Raw genomic sequence first — 17,856 nt, 5'->3', positions numbered from 1 at the left:
GATAACCAATTTTGGTTTCTTTTGAGTTGGAATGTATGTTTGAGTAGAGACTGAATTAAATGCCCTCAGGGAATCTTTCAATTCTAGAATTCTATGCATATCCTAAGGGTGATATGTAGTTCTATATTTCCTCTGCTTATGGTTGACCCACTCAGCCTAAATAGAATGAATTGATAGCTACAGCTATCTTTTTTTTTGTCACTGTCTGATTATATACACTTACCCAATGTTGTTTAACTTTATATCACAAGTTCTTTCTTCAGATTGTCATCCCTTGGGACTCTTTTTTTCCCCTACGCCCATCCTTCAAACAGAATGCTGTCTGGAAGGCCATCTAGAATGGAGAATGTCTCACACCTCAGTGTTCAGGAGATGGGCTTCAGTATTTACCAGTTTTTGCTACTGCATGAATTTCCTTCCTGGGAATAAAAAGTAATGTTATCCTTTTCAGGCTCCTAGGAACTATTAATTAGTACTCCTGAATCTTAAAAATGTCAAGGCCCATCCTCATCTGCCTGACTTAGTCCTAAAATATAGCTTCCCAACTGGAAGGACCTGGTCAGTTACTTGTTTCTTAAGCAAGCTTCTGATATTATATAAAAGAAACAATGGGATGTAATCGATAAACTTTGGACTCATACCCAGGAGACAGTGTATTTGAATTCTGGTGCCACTCATTGGCTATGAGACTTCAATCAAGTCATTTAATTTGAGGAAGCTCAGTTTCCTCAACTGGAAAATGCTACTTAGCTCCACAAGATCATTGTGAGGAAAGCATGTTGAGAACTTTAAATGGCTCCGTCAATGTGAACCGTTGTCGTCATCATCATTATTTATTGTCGTTTGTTGCTTCAGGAAACAGCATCCTTCATTCAGCAGCAGACAGTGTAACAAGTGCAGTGCAGAAGGCCAGCCAGGCCTTGAATGAGCGTGGAGAAAGGTTAGGTCGGGCAGAAGAAAAGACAGAAGACTTGAAGAACAGTGCCCAGCAGTTTGCCGAAACTGCCCACAAGGTAAGAGGCACGGTGTGGGAATCTGGTTATTTCCAAGGAGGCTCTGAGTCACTAGTAAACTTTGTCATAAAAACCCTATTGTGCCAAGAAGTTGACCCTGAGTATTTGTTACATACCATGAAATGTGCTCAACAAAACCTTTTCCATCCTTTGTACAATAAATCAGACATGTATTGTTTATATTTTGTTTGAATCAATAAATGTTTAGTTTGGAATAAGGGGAAATAGTTCTTCCTCTAGCTCAGGGCTTCTTAAACTTTTTCCACTCATGACCTCTACTCAGCTCTTCTTAAACTGTGGGTCATGACTCCATAAAGGGTCCACACAGGAATATTCTTTTGTCCCTACCTAGAGATTTGTGACTAAAGGGATATCAAGAGATGGGATGATGCTCTAGAGACATACTCAAAAAGGACTCCTTCCCCAGCCCCTCACCCCTGTGTTTGGCTCACACTTAAAAGAAGTGCTTGTCTCCTTTTTATTTACTGTCTCCTTTCCTTCCTGAGAGGCATTTTGTGGTGCTCTGCTATGCATAAAACAAGCCCTAGAAAAAAGTGGTCTTGCTATTACATCACTCAGGAAGGGGCACAGCTATTCCTGGTGCTTTATTGCTGGAACCTTAGCTGTAGCTTGGCTATTACAGTCCTGCCTGCCAAGATCTGTTTCTACTTTCGTAAACCAAAATGTTCCAGGACATCTCCATACACGAAAAGCAGTCATTTTTAAAATGACTATTTGCAACCAGCTACCTCAGGTAAGGGGTTAGGGATAGAGACTAGATCTGAAAATTCATTAAGATAAAGAACTTCCAAATTGGGAAACTCTCTACCACTGGAGGCAAACAAATTAAATGACTGCACAGAAAGAAAGAAGTATGTATTTCAGTAGGTTAAGTAGGTGTGTTGAAATTCCAGCTGAAGAGTAAGGCTGATCTGGTGAATGAATAGGACTTGATTTGTCAAGGTCTTTCAGGCAAACAAATCAGCAAACATTAATCACCTACTACATGGAAAGTGCTGGAAGAAAAGCCAAGTTTCTTTAAGACATGGAGAATACAATCTAGGAAGGTCTGTTGCTTATGTTATTCAGTCATTTCAACTCTACGTGAGCCCATTTAAGGTTTTCTTGGCAAAGACAGTGGAGGGGTTTGCCATTTCCTTCTGATCATTTTACAGATGAAGAACTGAAGCAAACAGGGTTAAGTGACTTGCCCAGAGTCACACAGCTAGCAAGTGTCTGAGGTTGGATTTGAACCCAGGTCTTCCTAACTCCAAGTCCAGTGCTGTCTGACTGCCCCTATTGCTCATAACTTTGACTAAAGTACTAGGGTTGAGATCTGCCCTTGGTGATCAGATCTCCTTGAGATCCAAGCACTGACTGTAGAGTTAAGCCTGTGATCTGAATCCCAGCTCTGTCACTATATAACCATACTTCTGCTGAAGGGCAGATTTAAGAATCAAGAGAGAAACTACAAACTACCAACAAAAAGGCTTTTTAGACCGTTCTCGTAAAAGTTCTACTTAGCATCTGGTGCCAGTGAAGCCTCTCTATAATTGCTGAAATTTCTCTGGATTGTTCCAGCCTTTCCTGTAACATTTTTTCAGAGGCTTTTGATTTAGAAGAAGGGAAAGGAACAAGAATTTATTTAGCACCTTCTAGGGCTGAGCATGTACTAAGATACTATCTCATTGGATCCTCACCTGTGGGGCAGGTAATATCATTATACTTATTTTACAGGTGAGGAAACTGAGGCATGGAAATTGTTGCTTGCCTGAATCATACAGCTAATAAGTGTCAGAAACCAGATTTAAACTCAGATATTTCTGACTGCTAGCTCAGATCTTTATCCACTGTCCTACCTAACTATAATGTGGCAGATTCTCCATTGAATTGCATCCTGGATTGTACTGGAGCCAGCTTCTACTAACTATAGAGAGTTGGCTGCTAAATTTTCAGCTAGAACTTATTTGTTTAAACTGTGGAAATCAGCACCTGCTAAGAGAAGCTAAGTGGCTCAGAAAAATAGGGCACTGGGTCTGATTTAAGGAAAACCTGAGTTCAAATCCAACTTCAGATACTTAATAGTTGTGTGATCTTCGGCATATCCCTTTAACCTCTGTCTACCTCAGTTTCTTCATCTGTAAATGGGAATAATAATAGCACCTAACTTCCAAGGTTATTATGAACCTTAAATGAACTCACTAAAATATTTAACACAATGCCTGATACATAGTAAACATTATAAAAATACTAGCTGTTATTATTATTAAATCAGGGCTTGATTATTGTTTTGCTGATTGTCTAGAATTAAGAAAGTGATGGAAAAATGCAAATAATGAAGATTAAAATGAAAGAGTTTTGCATACATTTTCTCCCCAAAGAACCATTTGTCAAACATTCACTGACATGTTGCTGGTTGCATCCATCTGTCCTTTTGCACATTTGGATAGGAAAGTTGAATAGCAGCCAGTCCTACTGAAGATATGAGACCTATTGTTAGTAAGTTCCTTGAGAATAGAGATTCTTTGATTCATTCTATTTGTGTTGAGGAGGGCTGCAAAGGGAGTATGAGACCCCCACAAAGACCGGGGTACCGGGGCAGGTGGTCTGGAGAAGAATTCATGGACTCAAGCATTGTCAAAGTAAAGGTAAAGATTCATTTACGCTTTTCAGCAGGCAAGAGTTCTTAGGGAACCTGCAACCTTAAAGGGGTACAGGGAAAGTTTACATAGGATATTCTATAGTAACACCTGCCAAATATGCTCAGTAGGTGTTTTGGGGTGGGGTTAGGGAGTGGTTAGGGAGTGGTCAGTTTTTAAAGGAACATGCACTTTTGATATCTACTGTGCAGGTATTTTGCCCAAAATTCATCAGGAAATAGCCCGAGGGGAGGGGGGGCTCCTTGGAGGTGTGGTTTCAGGCCTGAAACGTCACTAAGTCAACCAATAGTTAGGGCTGACCAGGAAATACCAGGCTTCTCTGTCAATGTCTTGTTAGACAAGATTAATGTACAGGTATGTCCAACTCTAGGAGACATATGATTGGTCAGTGAATAGTGAATGTCTTTGTGACCAAGTACGCAGCCCATTAAGCCAGTATGCAGCTGGCTAAGCCTAATGAATTCTATAGGTACATCTGGCTACTCTAGCAGGAAGGGAGATAACGGCTGTTGCTAGGGCAGGCTGTGTGCTTGGACTGGGGAGAAACTGCCTGAGATAGTGTTTTGAGGCTAGGGAAAAATGTGATTTTTAAAGAGAAATGTGATTTTAGAATTGGGGCCCAAGGACATGCAACCAAGCACCCCATCAGTATCACCAGTGTCTAGCACAGATCCTGGTACATAGTGGTGCTTAATAAATGCTTGTTGATTGATTAGTTCAAAGGGACATTGGATTCAATCTGGGCAACGCTTCATTTTCTAGATAAGAGAACCAGGGGCCAGAGAAGTAAAGACACTTGTCCAAGGTTCCACAAGTAGTCAATGGTAAAACCAGAATTTGAACCCATTTACTTGATTGAATCTAACACACTTTTTTCCTGTAACACAAGAGCCTGAGAGTTGAGACAGTCTAGCCTCCCCAGGCCCCTTTTGCTCCTACTTTCCCTAGATTTTGGTTGGTGCTGAAACAAATGATGACATTCAGAAGCCTAACTTCGCAGCTTCGTTTCTTATAGTTGGAACTGAAGTGATTTCAAAGGGATGGAAAATAGGAATGGGAGAAAGTTTTATGTTTTGGGGAAGGGAGGAAACGTAGAGGGAGATAGCTAACCTTTAATTCTATGAAGGCTTATTATAAAGGCAGCGACTCACTAGTTTTCTCTTTGTATCAGATACAAAACAACAGATTAGGAACTGATAAGACTTGAGTAAGACGCCTCAATAAAACAGACCAAAAAATGTAGACACCAAAACTATGCAGGGACCTGATTGTGTGTTTCCCCAGACTGACTTAATGGAGCCTTTTCTATGCAAACAACCTATGATTATCTGCGAATCTCTGACTATGCAGGGAAGTGTCAGAGGATTTTCAACTTGCAAGAGACCTTAGAGATTATCTATTTCAATCCCCACACTTTGCAGTTCAGAAAACTGAGGCTAAGAAAAGAAATAGTTTGTTGGGATTCTTTTTAGAATTCTTAATTAATTAAATAAATAATTCCTGCTATACTTTACCTGCTCTGTTACTGCTGATGAACCTGTTGTGAGATTTCAACAGGCTTTAGGAAAAGCTGCTGAGGGTTAGAAACTCTAGGGGTCAGAGGGGTATGGATAGGGTTATAGTGGTGGAGGTTTTGTTGATTTAAACCTGCTGCCAAACTCAAAAGAGAGGTGATAGGCTGGGGTCAGTACTCCCTAAAAACAGAACAGTCCAGAGAACATCATGAAACACCTGTCAGAAGAGAGATTGACATGGACTCTAAAGAACCATGAGATCTGTGGTTTGGACTAAAGTAATCATTGGTACTAGCCCAAGTTAGTCTTAGCTGCTTTGTATTTTCTAGCATGGGGCTGTTTTGTTCCTTGCTAAGTGCCTTGGGGGATAGGGAGAGAGGGAGGGCGTGTGTGTCTGTGTGTGTGTGTCTGTGTGTGTGTGTGTCTGTGTGTGTGTGTCTGTGTGTGTCTGTGTGTGTACAAGCAAGCAGACAGCAGAGGGAGAACATTCCAAAGCCAAGATTGCAACATTTTAAATTAGTATGTTTGCTTATGAATCATTCCAGCATTGGAAATATTCTCTAATAAGCAGACTTACCTCTAAAGATACAGAAATACCTATTTTCCCAGGGAATGAGACTCCTAAATTCTGAGGTACAACAGCCAACATGGACTGGCTGGGATGATCTCCTTTTACTAGCTCAGTGACAGTTCCCCTGGGACTAGTTCCCAGGTGAGGGTTTAGAGGAGCTGTTGCCTGCCCCTGCCTTCCACCCCCACTCCAGTCTTGGCTGCGTTGACTCGTAGTGGGTGGGTTGTATTTACCAGAGCCCCCAAACTGCATGCTCTGAGCAGAGGATAGAAATTTCATCTGATAAGGTACCTAATACTGGAGTTTAATTGGAACACTGTTCTCTCCCATCCCGTCCTCATCCCTCCCACCACCGCCTCCCCAAACTCTAGCAGTATAGTGATGTTATACAAGTGATGTATTTCAAGAAATACACTTTAAGACCTACAGGGAATTTCTCAGACACCCGGAGCCTTCCAGGCATGTTAATGGATGGATCCTCATACATGCTATCCTTATGGTTGTCTACTGTAGAAGGGATAGAGAATTAAATTATCTCTGCCCCCTACCTCTCAGCCCCTCCCCACACCCAGTTTCATAGTCTGATATGAGGAAACCCAGTTCCTTCCTGAGCTAAGGGTTTGGCATAACTCCAAACAGTAGAACCACTCAGTCAGGGACGTTCACTTTTCCTTTGCCCTGAAAATCTCCAAGTTACAGAGTATGCAATGCCTCTGGGGGCCTTGCTCAGTAAGAGTAGTGAGTCAGCAGTTGTGTGCTAATAGTGTTTTAAGAATCCTCCTTGGAGGAGAAAGGATGGTTGGAATCTACTCTATCCAACATGCCAAGACAATGCTGGGCAAGGAGGGCAGAGAGTGTTCAGTGGAAACATCCTAAACAGCGGAGTGAATGCCCCACCTTTACCACTGGGTAGTTTTATGAACCTGGGAAAGTTGCTTTAACCTCTCTACTCCAGTGTCCTGCTCTGTCAGATGAGAATTACATCTTGTAATACTTGCATTAAGTATTGAATTGAGTTGACTTATTGTATTAAGGTTATGTGTATGTGTTCATCTTTCGTTGCCATCAGAGAAATGATGACATGACTTGCACTTGACTTTTTTTTTTTTTGAGTGAGGGAGGGCTGTGCAGGTCACCAGCCTTACTCCTCCTCCAGAACCATGTGAATCCAGCCACCAGATATTTATCAGGTTGACTGGAGATGACCCAGGATGAGGCAATTGGGGTTAAGTAACTTGCCCAAGGTCACACAGCTAGAGAGCATCAAGTGTCTGAGGTGAAATTTGAACTCAGGTCCTCTTGACTCCTGCACTGGTGCTCTATCCACCGCACCACCTATCTGCCCTATTGAGGTTATGAGGAGCTTTGCAAAGTACAAAGCACTGGGCAAGTATAAACAGCTGTTAGTGCTGCACGGCTAAGCAAAACGGAATCATGGCCCCCATTTCTGCCTCTCCCATGGGATACTGTGCCAAAGACAGATGTTCTCAAAGACTTATGCTAGTCTAGACCCTACCCAATAATCCATAGAATGTTAGATCTAGAACCCCAAGGATTACTTCATCTCGCCCCATTCATTTGAGAAACAAGAAAACTGAGGCCCAGAGAGTTTAGTGATTTGAACAGGGTCACACATCTGATGAGGGACAGAACCAGAACTGAGATATAAGTCCTCCTTATTCCTAGTACGGTATTCTTTTCTTGTTGCTCCCCATGTTCTATTCCTTCCTAGTTTGTTAGAGAGAAGGGCCAAGCAAGAGCTAGTTTTCTAAAGCTAACAGTAAAGGAATCCCAGTTCAGATATAACATTGACAGAATTGGGCTTTCTATAAAAATTCTTGTGGAAACTGGCTTTCATCACCCAGTTAGCCAAACCCCTGCTCAACTTGGTGTTTCTCTTAACTTGAAACTGTGGTTCCTGCTTGCACAGCAGACACATAAAGTTGTCACCTGCAGGGCCATGAGTTCTTATCCTTAGAATAGAGGACTTCTGATTATGAGAAGGAAATAGCAAGGGTGAGTTATCTCTTCACCATAGAGAAATCCTAATGTGGAAATTCCTGCCAATTAAGATGCCACTAATGAGTAACTTAGTAAATAAGCCCTAGAGTTGCCTGAAGCACAGAGAAGTTCAGTCATTGGCTGGGGTCCACATAACCAGTAAACACCAGAAGCTTTTGGACGTAAGTGTTTCATTCTCTAACCTTAGCACTCTGTCTCCTTTGGTCCATTGTTTCTAATAATAGCAACAGTAACTGGCATTTCTAGGGAGCTTTAACGTTTTCAAAGCACTTTTTATACCGTATCTCATGTCCTTACAACAAGCCTGGAAGTGAAGTATGAGGTATGTTCATTATTTCTATTTTCAGATGAAGAAACCAAAGTTCAGAGAGGTTGTGACTCACCCATGTTCTCACAGCTAATAAGTGTCGAGATTCAAGACCAGGTCTTTCTCCACTCAAAGTCCAACAGTGTTTTCTCCTCCTTCAATCCAGATCACACAGGGAATTCTAAGTCAACTCCTTCTTCTGCTTTCCTGTTCACAACATTGCATTGACTCATGGGGGAGGGATAAGGCTCTGAGACACAGTTGGATTAAATCTGTATCCTGTACCCAAATCCAGTTTCCCTAAATGAATAGCCCTGGGCCCCAGCTAAATTTGGGAGACTATTGACTAACAGGGTGGCATTTGGTATTCCCATTTGTAGAGATCTGATGTTTCAATAGACTGCATTTCTTAAATGCCACTGGAAGCAGAAATCAAGGTCTGGCTTCCAGCTATTGTTCAGCCTTTGTCAATAGCAAGGTTTAACTATCAAATGTATTGCACTAGCTTGCATGATCTCATTAAACCAAGAAGTAATGGATTAATCAGTAAAGGATATATAGGCTCCTCCTCCTTTCCCCTTTCTTTGTTCATTCTTAGTATTTTATAACAAACCAGTGGAAGAAAACATGTACTCAGATAAACAAATACGCAACAAATACTGAGAAATTTTATCCTGATGGAGAGCTGAGGATGGAGAGAAGTGGGAAAGCAATCACCAAGTGAAGGAACCAAGAATCTTTCAGGAGGTGACACTGAACCGAGCCTTGAATGGAACAAAGTCTCTACAAAGGCCAAGTTGAGGAGTGAGAGCATTCCAAGAGTGTAATTAGGTTATGGACTGTCAACTAGAGACTGGTTTTGCTAGAGTATAACATGCATGGGGGAGTCATGTGAAATCAGTTTGGAAACAGTATGGAGCCAGATGGTGAAGACATTCTTGACTTCCAGCACTAGCCTGAGAGTCAAAATGTTTGTGCTCTAGTACCATTTCCCTCCTGAATACATCATATTGCCTTCAACAAGTCATTGAATCTATGCATTAGTTGGGTCTTGGTCTTGCACATGTGGATACTATCCCCTTACTCTAACTCCCTTCCAGGAGTTCCTTAGAAGGCTTGATAAAAGATGAGAAAGCCCACTTGGACTTTGTAGATGAAAGGTGCCATCGAAGCACTAGGACATATTGTAAGTGGTAAAAATGCTATATATTAACTTATCCAGAAAGATTGAATTCAGGAAAAATTCCTGGGAAATGTCATTGTGGACATTTGAGGTGTCAAGCATTCTACTACCCGCTTGTTTCTCATTGAAATGACTGAGATTTTCTTTTCCCTTTTTCTTCTCTCTCTCTTTCTTTCTCTCTCCTCCCAGCTTGCCATGAAGCATAAATGCTGAAGTCCTTACTGCCTATCCTGATGGTCCTCCCAAGAGAAATGGAAAAGATTGGTTCAGCAATTTTTACAAGAATTCTAAAATTCCACTTGCTTCTTGTTGCCAATTCATTGGAAATTGGTTTGTGTTCTTTTCAGACATTAGTACTGGGGGGAAGGGAAAATAGGTTATGTTTTTACATTTCTGTAGTGACCTTAAGAAATGCTGCACTATCTTCACTTTGGGAGTAGGGGGATTTTGTTTGGTATTTTTCCCCAAAATGTCTTAGATGTTTTGTTTTTAAGTAAGAAAATTGGACCAAATAACTTGAACAGGGTGAAAACTGGCAAAATCTGGTTTTTTCCCTGATATGAAACAGGAAGACATTTTTAATTTGGCTACATCAAATGTTATTGTTTCTGTATGAAAATAAAATTCAAAGAGTGATTAATTTTTTTCCTCGTTTTTGTAGCTAGTGTTAGTAGAATCAGAAAACTAGAATTCTGTATCCTGGGACATTAAAAGTCTCTATTATGGAAAACAATTGGATTTATCAAGGGAAACAGCCTTTCTAGAGTTTGCTCTTTGCCTAGTTACCTTTTGCATGAGCCATCACCAGCATTCCAAAAAGCAAAACAGAGTTGCAGAGAAGTTTGTACTCTCTGTGTTGCAGGTTCAGTGTTTCTGCTACTTATTTCCAGAATGATCTTTTTTTCTTTTTTTACTTTACTGTGAAAAATAAAAATGTGAAGTTAAAGTCTTAAGAAAAAAATTTCATTTATTAATTGAGTAGTTTCCCTGTACTAGGTACAGGGAAAGTAGTTAGGCTGACACATGATTCCTTTGCCCTCCAATAGCCGGTAGGGAAGATTGGGTTGAGTGGGGATAAGAACTCCCTCACTAACCCATCAGTGATTTAGCAGATAAGGAAGAAGTTGCCTGAAGCAAAGGGATTAAATGCCTTGCCCAGAGTTCCTCAACAAAGGTCAGAGGGAAGAAATTTGAAGCTAAATTCTTCCTCACTCCCAAGTCCAGCCCTTCATCCACTGTCCCCTTATAATGTAGTGGGAAAATTTAGAACAAACATATGTGGCACTATGTGATAAACCATAAGAGACATACAACCACAGTAACTTCTGAGGTGAGAGAGATCACTTCTGCTTGAGATGAAATGGAAGGCACCTGTTTGCCATCTTCACCTTCGGAAGAAAACTTTAGCACTTAGGGTAATTTATAAAGTGGATGTTGTTGTATAGGGGCTTTTAGCATCTTCTAGGTGAAAGCTTTTAGGTTACAGCAAGATTGTTCCTCAGAAGTCAGGTCTCAAGCATGATGAACATTTGTTATGGTATGAATCTGAGAGTATGTGTCCCATACCTAAGGGACAGGATTTTCCTATTTACTTAGACAGGAATATGGGCTACATGTGCCACAGAGGACTAGGTCTCCAAGTACTGGAAGAATCTTTCAAAGGTCGGAGACCACATGGTCGTAATAGTGTAGAGGGGAAAGCTTGATAAAGTGTGGATTTGTCTGGATGGCTTCTGAGGTTCCTCCCATTCTGACATGCTATTCTGATTTACAGTAACTTGAGGGTTAGTGACTATTTCCCTCTTTTTTTTGGTCATTGTCCCATATTTGGTTTGGTTTTGCTCTGGACCTGTTGATCTCATTAATATAAAGAGATTCCAGTGACCTCCTCAGCTGATGCAAAGGGCCACCTGTTCTAGTCTTAGACAATTGCCTGGGACGTAAGGGGTTAAGTGACTAGTCCAGGGTTACATAGCCAATGTGTATCACAGGCAGAACTTGAGCCCTGGTCTTCCTGGTTTTTAAACGTGACTTTCCATCCACCATGCCATGCTGCTTCTCCAATGTTGTTCTAAGAAAGGGCTTGAATTTGATCAAGAATCAGCTGGTCCTGGGGCAGCTAAGTGGTGCATTAGCCCTGGAGTGAGTTCAAATCCTGCTTCATACACATACTAGCTGTGTGGCCCTGGGCCCATTTGCCTCAAAAAAAAAAAATCAACTGTTCCAGATAAAAATCTGTACAAATAAGAAGAAAAAAAATGTTACTTTTATACTCTCTCCATGAAACTAATTTAGAGAAATTATCATAGTGTCCTTTGGCATTCTTAGTGCCATGTTCATATTGATTTATTTTTACTTTTTTGCTCCTTATTTCATGTAATTTAAATCATAGGGGTTTTGACAACCATTGCAACCTTCCCTAGGATGATACCAGGCATGATGCCTTTCCTACCACTGTCATATTAGAATGGATTTTATTCACATTCCTCCTAAAAACTTAGATATTGGAAGTGGTAGATATATTTTTTCCCACCAGTAGCTAGAATGCTAAGTACAGGTATGATGACTGCTCCTCTCCATGAGAATATGTTGCCCAGCATATCCTAGGCTTGTTGGTTTTCCCAAGCTCTCATTGCAATGCATTGATTTTTAAAATGCTTGATTTCTCTAAACCCTGTCGCTGGCTCCTTCCCATTGAGCCCAGGGTTAGTATAGTCCAAGGGTGTTTTGTGTGGAATCCAAGTAACCTTTCATGTTGCAGAATAAGAAGATACTGCATTATTAATGTCCATTTAAGCAGCTGACATGTCCTGATAAAGCAGTGCCAGAGACACAGTAAATTGTAGTTATTGGAAAAGAGATCTCTTTGGTAACGCTGGCGTGTCAGAAAGGAGACAGATGGGTTTTTGAATCCTCCTAGGGAGACAACCTAGTCAAAGATATCTCCCTATAAAAGACAGTTAGTAAGGTATTTTTAACAGCATTTTGTATTATTTTTCTTTGGGGCTCTGGGAACTTAAAGAAGTGAATAACATGACATCTAGCAAGCAAAGCTGGAGGCCTTTAAAGTTGCTAGACATGGATGCCACATGTTAAAGCAGACAATTTTGCAAACCTCACCATATAGACTATTAGCAGAGTTATTAGGAGTCTTAAAAAATATTTCTCACCTAGCATTTTATCTTTGGCTGTTCAGCTTTGTCAGAAAAGCACACAATAGATCTTTTCTGCTTATCAGGTTTTTTTTAATTGTACACTTTCTAGGAAAATACTTTTAAAACAAAACCAATGAGGAGTGAAAGGAAGGGGGTTGAAGGAGGGAGAGAGACTACCTATGACAATCTTCTCAATCATTCATTCTGCAAGACTTATCAAGTGCCTACTATGTATCAGGCACTGTCCTAGGTGCTGGAGATAAACTAAATGGTTTTTAGGGCCATTAAATATGGACCTGGGGGAGGGGGAATATATACATATATGAGTGTGTCCATGTATATATATTTGCAAATTGGATTCTGGTCCTCTAATAGCCATTCAGCTAGCACATAAAATTGAAGGGGAAAAAGGCAGATGTAAAGACACAAGTCAACTAAGCTATAGATGAGTCTATTGCTAATAGTCAGAAAACAGTATGTGTTATTTGTTGAAGCCACCTCAGAAAGATTCCAGATGATATGGTTATTTAACACACTATGAGATTTCTTCCACATCAAAGAAGGAGTAGTTAGTCTTCGTAAATGAAAGTCTAAAATGCATTCCCTCCATCCCCCTTAGTGCCTGTTAATAATTTTGAATGAAGACTCCCTGTTGAAAGTGGTCTTGTTTAAAAGAAAGCCCAGCCCAACCCTTTTCTGGCTTCTAATTCCAATTTGCTTAATGATTTCATGTGCCCATGTCTTCCATGTCACTACTCCTATTAGGATAGCTATCCCTGCTCTATTTCCCAGGGCTGTTATGAAGAATCGTATCAAAATGTGTGACATCCTTTGAGCTCTTCTAGAGGTGTTTCATTCATGTATTACTCATGACCTAAGGCCAGGAGCTTAAAGAGACTTGAATGTTTGGGGACCAATTCAATTCACTGAGCTAAGGAGAAGATTTTTAACTTGTGCTTGGCCCATTCCTGGTATTCTATACATTTATGGATGTCGTGTTTCTGATGAAATTTTAAACTGTACCAACAACCAAACCATCCTAAAGAGAAACTTCTAGTGTGATAGCTTCTTCCTGGAAATTAGCTGTAGCCTCTTTCACTAGTATTATTAGATATTTGTGTACAGAAAGTATACAGTTATTCAGGTTAATGTTTCATATTAAAGAATGTATTTGTAAACTGTAACAAGATTAGTAGTTAACTTTTTTCAAGCTCTGCAAAGAATAAAAAAGATTATGTGTTAGATTTTAAAACTACAGTGAAATCTGTCTTAACGCTATTTTTGTGGCTTGCAAAGGTCACACATTCATGTGAAATTATTAGCAGAATGTCCTAAACAAGTAATCTTAATGGTAGGTTTTACTCTAATTTGCCAAACTGTAATATTGCCAATATCTGTTGTACAGTAACTAATTCCTCAAGGAATTCTCCAAGATGTCAAACATAATTTGTTTTCTGTAGAGACAAGCTCAACTTGATCTGTGGATTCATCATTGCAAACACCAATTTTGTCATTAAATATTTTAATTCTGTGATGCAAGATTGTTTCTCTGAGTTATTTGGGTGATGGTCATTGGTTCATGATGAAACAACCAGCAGTCATGGTTACAACTTGAGCAGTAGACCACAGAATATACCAGTTTCCTCAACTACTTGTGATGAGAAACATAAAATTACAAGAGACTGAAGATCCCCACCTGTCATACTTTCAAGAAAAGAAAGAAACATACTAGTATTTAGTCCTGCAAGACTTATGAATGCCTATTTTTCTCTTAAATGAAATATTGGTTCAAGCTAATTCATAGCTACTGGTCCTACCTCTGCAGGTTGTAATTATACAACCTCTCAAACTTGAATCCTCCATGTTATCACATGCCATCATTCCCCAAGCTATCATGTGCCATGTTCTTTCTGAAAGAAACCACCATCATATTAAGCTTATTGGTTTTAGCAAATGAGAACATGATAGCTGAGTGCATCAAGAGTGATAAAATGTATGCGATTGCTTGTAAAAACTGTCAAATGCCTTCTGATAGTATAAATCTCTTTCCCATGTTGAATTTCATCCTTTTCCGTGGAAGTTGTTGGCATCACTGCCCAGCCACCCACAAGTGCAAGAATTCAGTAAAAGAACAAATGCTGAAAGCCTTCCTGTGCGTGCTCTGTAGAGGCAAAAGCCTATTTTCTCAGACTTTCAGCAACAGAAAGGATGAAAAGGCAAGTTACTAATGAATCACGAACATCTAAGATGAAGATGTTTCCCATTTATTGAGCTGCCCTACTAAGCTAAATCAGAAAACAACACTTAGTGTCCAAAACAGAGGCAGATTTTTATTAAATGAGATAATATAAGCATTTTTTTCTAATTTTAACATGCTATATAAATGCTGTGGTTTTTTTGTTAATTTTACTTTCTCATTGGCAATATATAATACAACCAGCATAAGACTAGCCATGGACAGGATCTTATTTGTAGGATTTTTTTTTTAAGCTTCCAGTTTAGCTTCTCTATGAGGTCAGTGGACATGTACTTGGGAGACACTGACCCCTTGTAGGTGATGCTCATCCAATCAAAACAGAACTATATAATTCAACCAAAAATAAAAAGTCCACAGTAGAGTGCAAAATTTTCCCCTTATGGTTGAATCATCATTCTCTGCTCTTTATTCCCTTCATTAGCACACATGATTGAGATTTAAATATTCTTTAGATGTCAGACTGCATAAGCAATGAGGTAGATAAGCTAGGCTCATAAGGCTTTTGAGTTCTAATCAGACATGGGGTTACTGGATGACCTCCCCCAAGCCTGTGGACTTTTCCATGCCTTCATTTCTTCTATTTACATTGAAAATGACATCTCTCCAGTTAACTTAGCAATATGAATGAAACGGTGAGCACATCAGTTCATTGAAATCTGGGAGATCTAGATATATGGGAATGGAAAGGTATCAGAGCATAAGATAATTCTCCTTACTTTTCCTATGTAGTTTTGAAGACATTGACATCTTAATAGGAATAAAATAAAAGGAGTAGTTAAAAAGAAAGTTATTCCAGAGACTGGCAACTTGTGCCACTATTCCAGAAGTGACATGATATTCAATGATCAATGAACATTTATTAAGTTCCTATTTGTAACAGTCATTGTGCTAAGAACTGAGGATATAAAAAGAGTCAAAAGACAGTTCCTGACTTCAAGAAGCTGGCAATCTAAAGGGGGAGACAACAAGCAAACAAATATATGTAGACAAGCTATATTCAAGATAAATAGGGCACAATTATGAGAAGGAAGGTGGTAGAATTAAGAGGGGTTGGGAAAGGCTTCCTATAGAAGATGGGATTTTGGTTGGTGTTTAAAGGAAGCTGGGAAATTAATATGTAGAGAAGATGAACATTCCAGTCATGGGGGACAACCAGAGATAATTCCTGGGTCCAAGAGATGGAGTATCTTCTCTATGTAACATCAAGGAGACTAGTGTCAATGGATCAAAGAGTATATGACAAGGAGTAAAATATAAGACTGGAAAGCTAAGAGGGGACATAAGCTTGTTGATGTGATACCAGTGCCTTTGTGGTCAAATAGGGCTTTGGCATCCCTATCATATGTCAAGCCCCTTTTCCTCTCTCCTGTCTTCCTTCCCAAGGCATCTATCCTATGTCTCTTTCTTGTTTCCTCAGCTACCAAGTGTTAGCTAACAATATGCTAGTTGATCATTGAAAAAAATTAATCCTCTGGCATTATTTGCATTTTAAAAGTATACTCTGGCAGCTCCTCTTCCCCTTGCCTTTTCTCCAACCATCCCTTCTGCCAGATACTAAGGAGAGACCCTCTATAGGTTCCTAACTTGTATTTATCTGCAGGTTCAACAAGGCCAGGTCATACCACAGGACTTTCTAAAAGCTGAGACTAGAGCTCATTTAGAAATGGAAGGGACTTTAGAATCCAATCCCATCCTTTATATAGATAAGGAAAATAGTGCCGAGACTATTAAATCCTAAAGTCTTACAGATCCTTACAGATTATACTCCAATATGTAGCTGAAAAGGAACACCCACTATGGCATCCCTAACAAATGGGCATCCAGTAGCATTGAAGAATTCAGTGAATGAATGCAAGTATTATGAAGTGCTTACTGTGCTGAACACTGAGGATACAAGGAGAAAAGCAAGCTCATTTTTTTTCTTCCTGCTCTTATTTTCACCCAAGGTAGCCCATTCTATTTTGTGAGGAAGTCTCATTTTATATTGTTAATATCAATTTATCTGCAGTTTATAGCTTGTGTTGATTTTAGTACTTTAAGTTTTACAAAGGTATTTTCTTCACAAGTATTCCCATTTTACAGTTGAGGAAACTAAGGCCCAGGAAGATTGTGTACTTGCCCATGAATGCACAAACAGCATACTAAATAGTTGAATCTGGATTTTGTTCTCCTGGCTCACACAATGAATTAGAAAGAAAAAAAACTGGAACCAAAACTCTGATCTCCTCACTACCTCAGTTAAGTTATTCTTTTGGTCTGCTACTGTCTGCTATGACTTCAACTCCTTTGCTCCCTACCTTAGCCAGTATCAGTACAGTATTTCAAGCTCCTCTGGTTCCTCCCTACATTTTCCTTCTAGGGTCAATAGGAGGATATGTTATCTTTTACAAAGCCAAAGAACAAGTAATACTCTGGTGCCTTGGACAAAAGGGCAGATGGCTTTTCCAGATGTTCATAAGATTTTAACCAGCAAATTAAAGCTGTCATGGAAATTAAATATAATGTCTATTTAAGTTCTATTATAATGACAGTATAAACTGTCTGCCTTGACCCCCATTATGTTTTCTCTCTTGGGTGTCATCATGAGCCACAGAATTTCCTGAGTAGCATTTTCGCTCTCTTCCCCCTCCTTCTCCTCAGCTAATGTGACACCAGCATTTTCTTGTTGCTCCTGGGTCTGAGTCTTAGAACTCACAAGCCTGAAAGAAAAACTGGGAGTCTATCCCAAACCCTGGGAGTGTACTGAAGACTTCCTGGTTTCCTTGAGTTCCCTTGCTTTCCTATGGTAACAAAAGAGCTGATTTCAGTGATTACCAATTAAATCCCATCAGGGAAGAATCCTTTTCAAGTAAACAGAACAAGAAAACCATATAAAGCCATATTTTACAGCCCATCTAAAGAAAAATAACTTTGAAAGACTTGTCTGATCAAAGCAATGACCAACATTTCAAGAAGACAGGCGATGACACATGCAACCAACTTCTCAACAGAGAGATGACAGACTCAAAATCCAGAAGAAGTCATACCTTTCTGTCCATCGCCAATGTGTGGGAATCTGGTTTTGCTTGATTATGCATATTTGTTACAAGGATTTCATTTTTATTTTGTTTTGCTTTAGTCAGTGGGGCAGTGGGAGGGCATATGGGCATAGAGAAAGGTAGCAAAAAAGAAAAT

The 17,856-nt window shown here is 39.8% G+C and overlaps 1 protein-coding gene across 4 annotated transcripts in view; it reads left to right on the top strand.

Moving 5' to 3' along the window:
• The window catches only part of STXBP6 (syntaxin binding protein 6), a 351,813-nt gene extending 337,849 nt beyond the window's left edge, over window positions 1-13,964 (top strand). For all 4 annotated transcript variants that reach the window (XM_072624345.1, XM_072624344.1, XM_072624346.1 and 1 more), the window contains 2 exons: window positions 856-1,013; window positions 9,460-13,964. In XM_072624345.1, the coding sequence (XP_072480446.1) occupies window positions 856-1,013; window positions 9,460-9,483 (182 nt within the window). In that variant the 3' untranslated portion in view covers window positions 9,484-13,964. The remainder of the gene's footprint in view (window positions 1-855; window positions 1,014-9,459) is intronic.
• The last annotated feature ends 3,892 nt before the right edge of the window (window positions 13,965-17,856 follow it).

This window comes from Notamacropus eugenii, chromosome 7 (assembly GCF_028372415.1).
Source record: "Notamacropus eugenii isolate mMacEug1 chromosome 7, mMacEug1.pri_v2, whole genome shotgun sequence".
In the NCBI taxonomy this organism is placed as follows: Eukaryota; Metazoa; Chordata; class Mammalia; order Diprotodontia; family Macropodidae; genus Notamacropus; species Notamacropus eugenii.
Note: the sequence above shows the minus strand (reverse complement) of the source record. Positions and strands in the feature narration are given on the sequence as shown.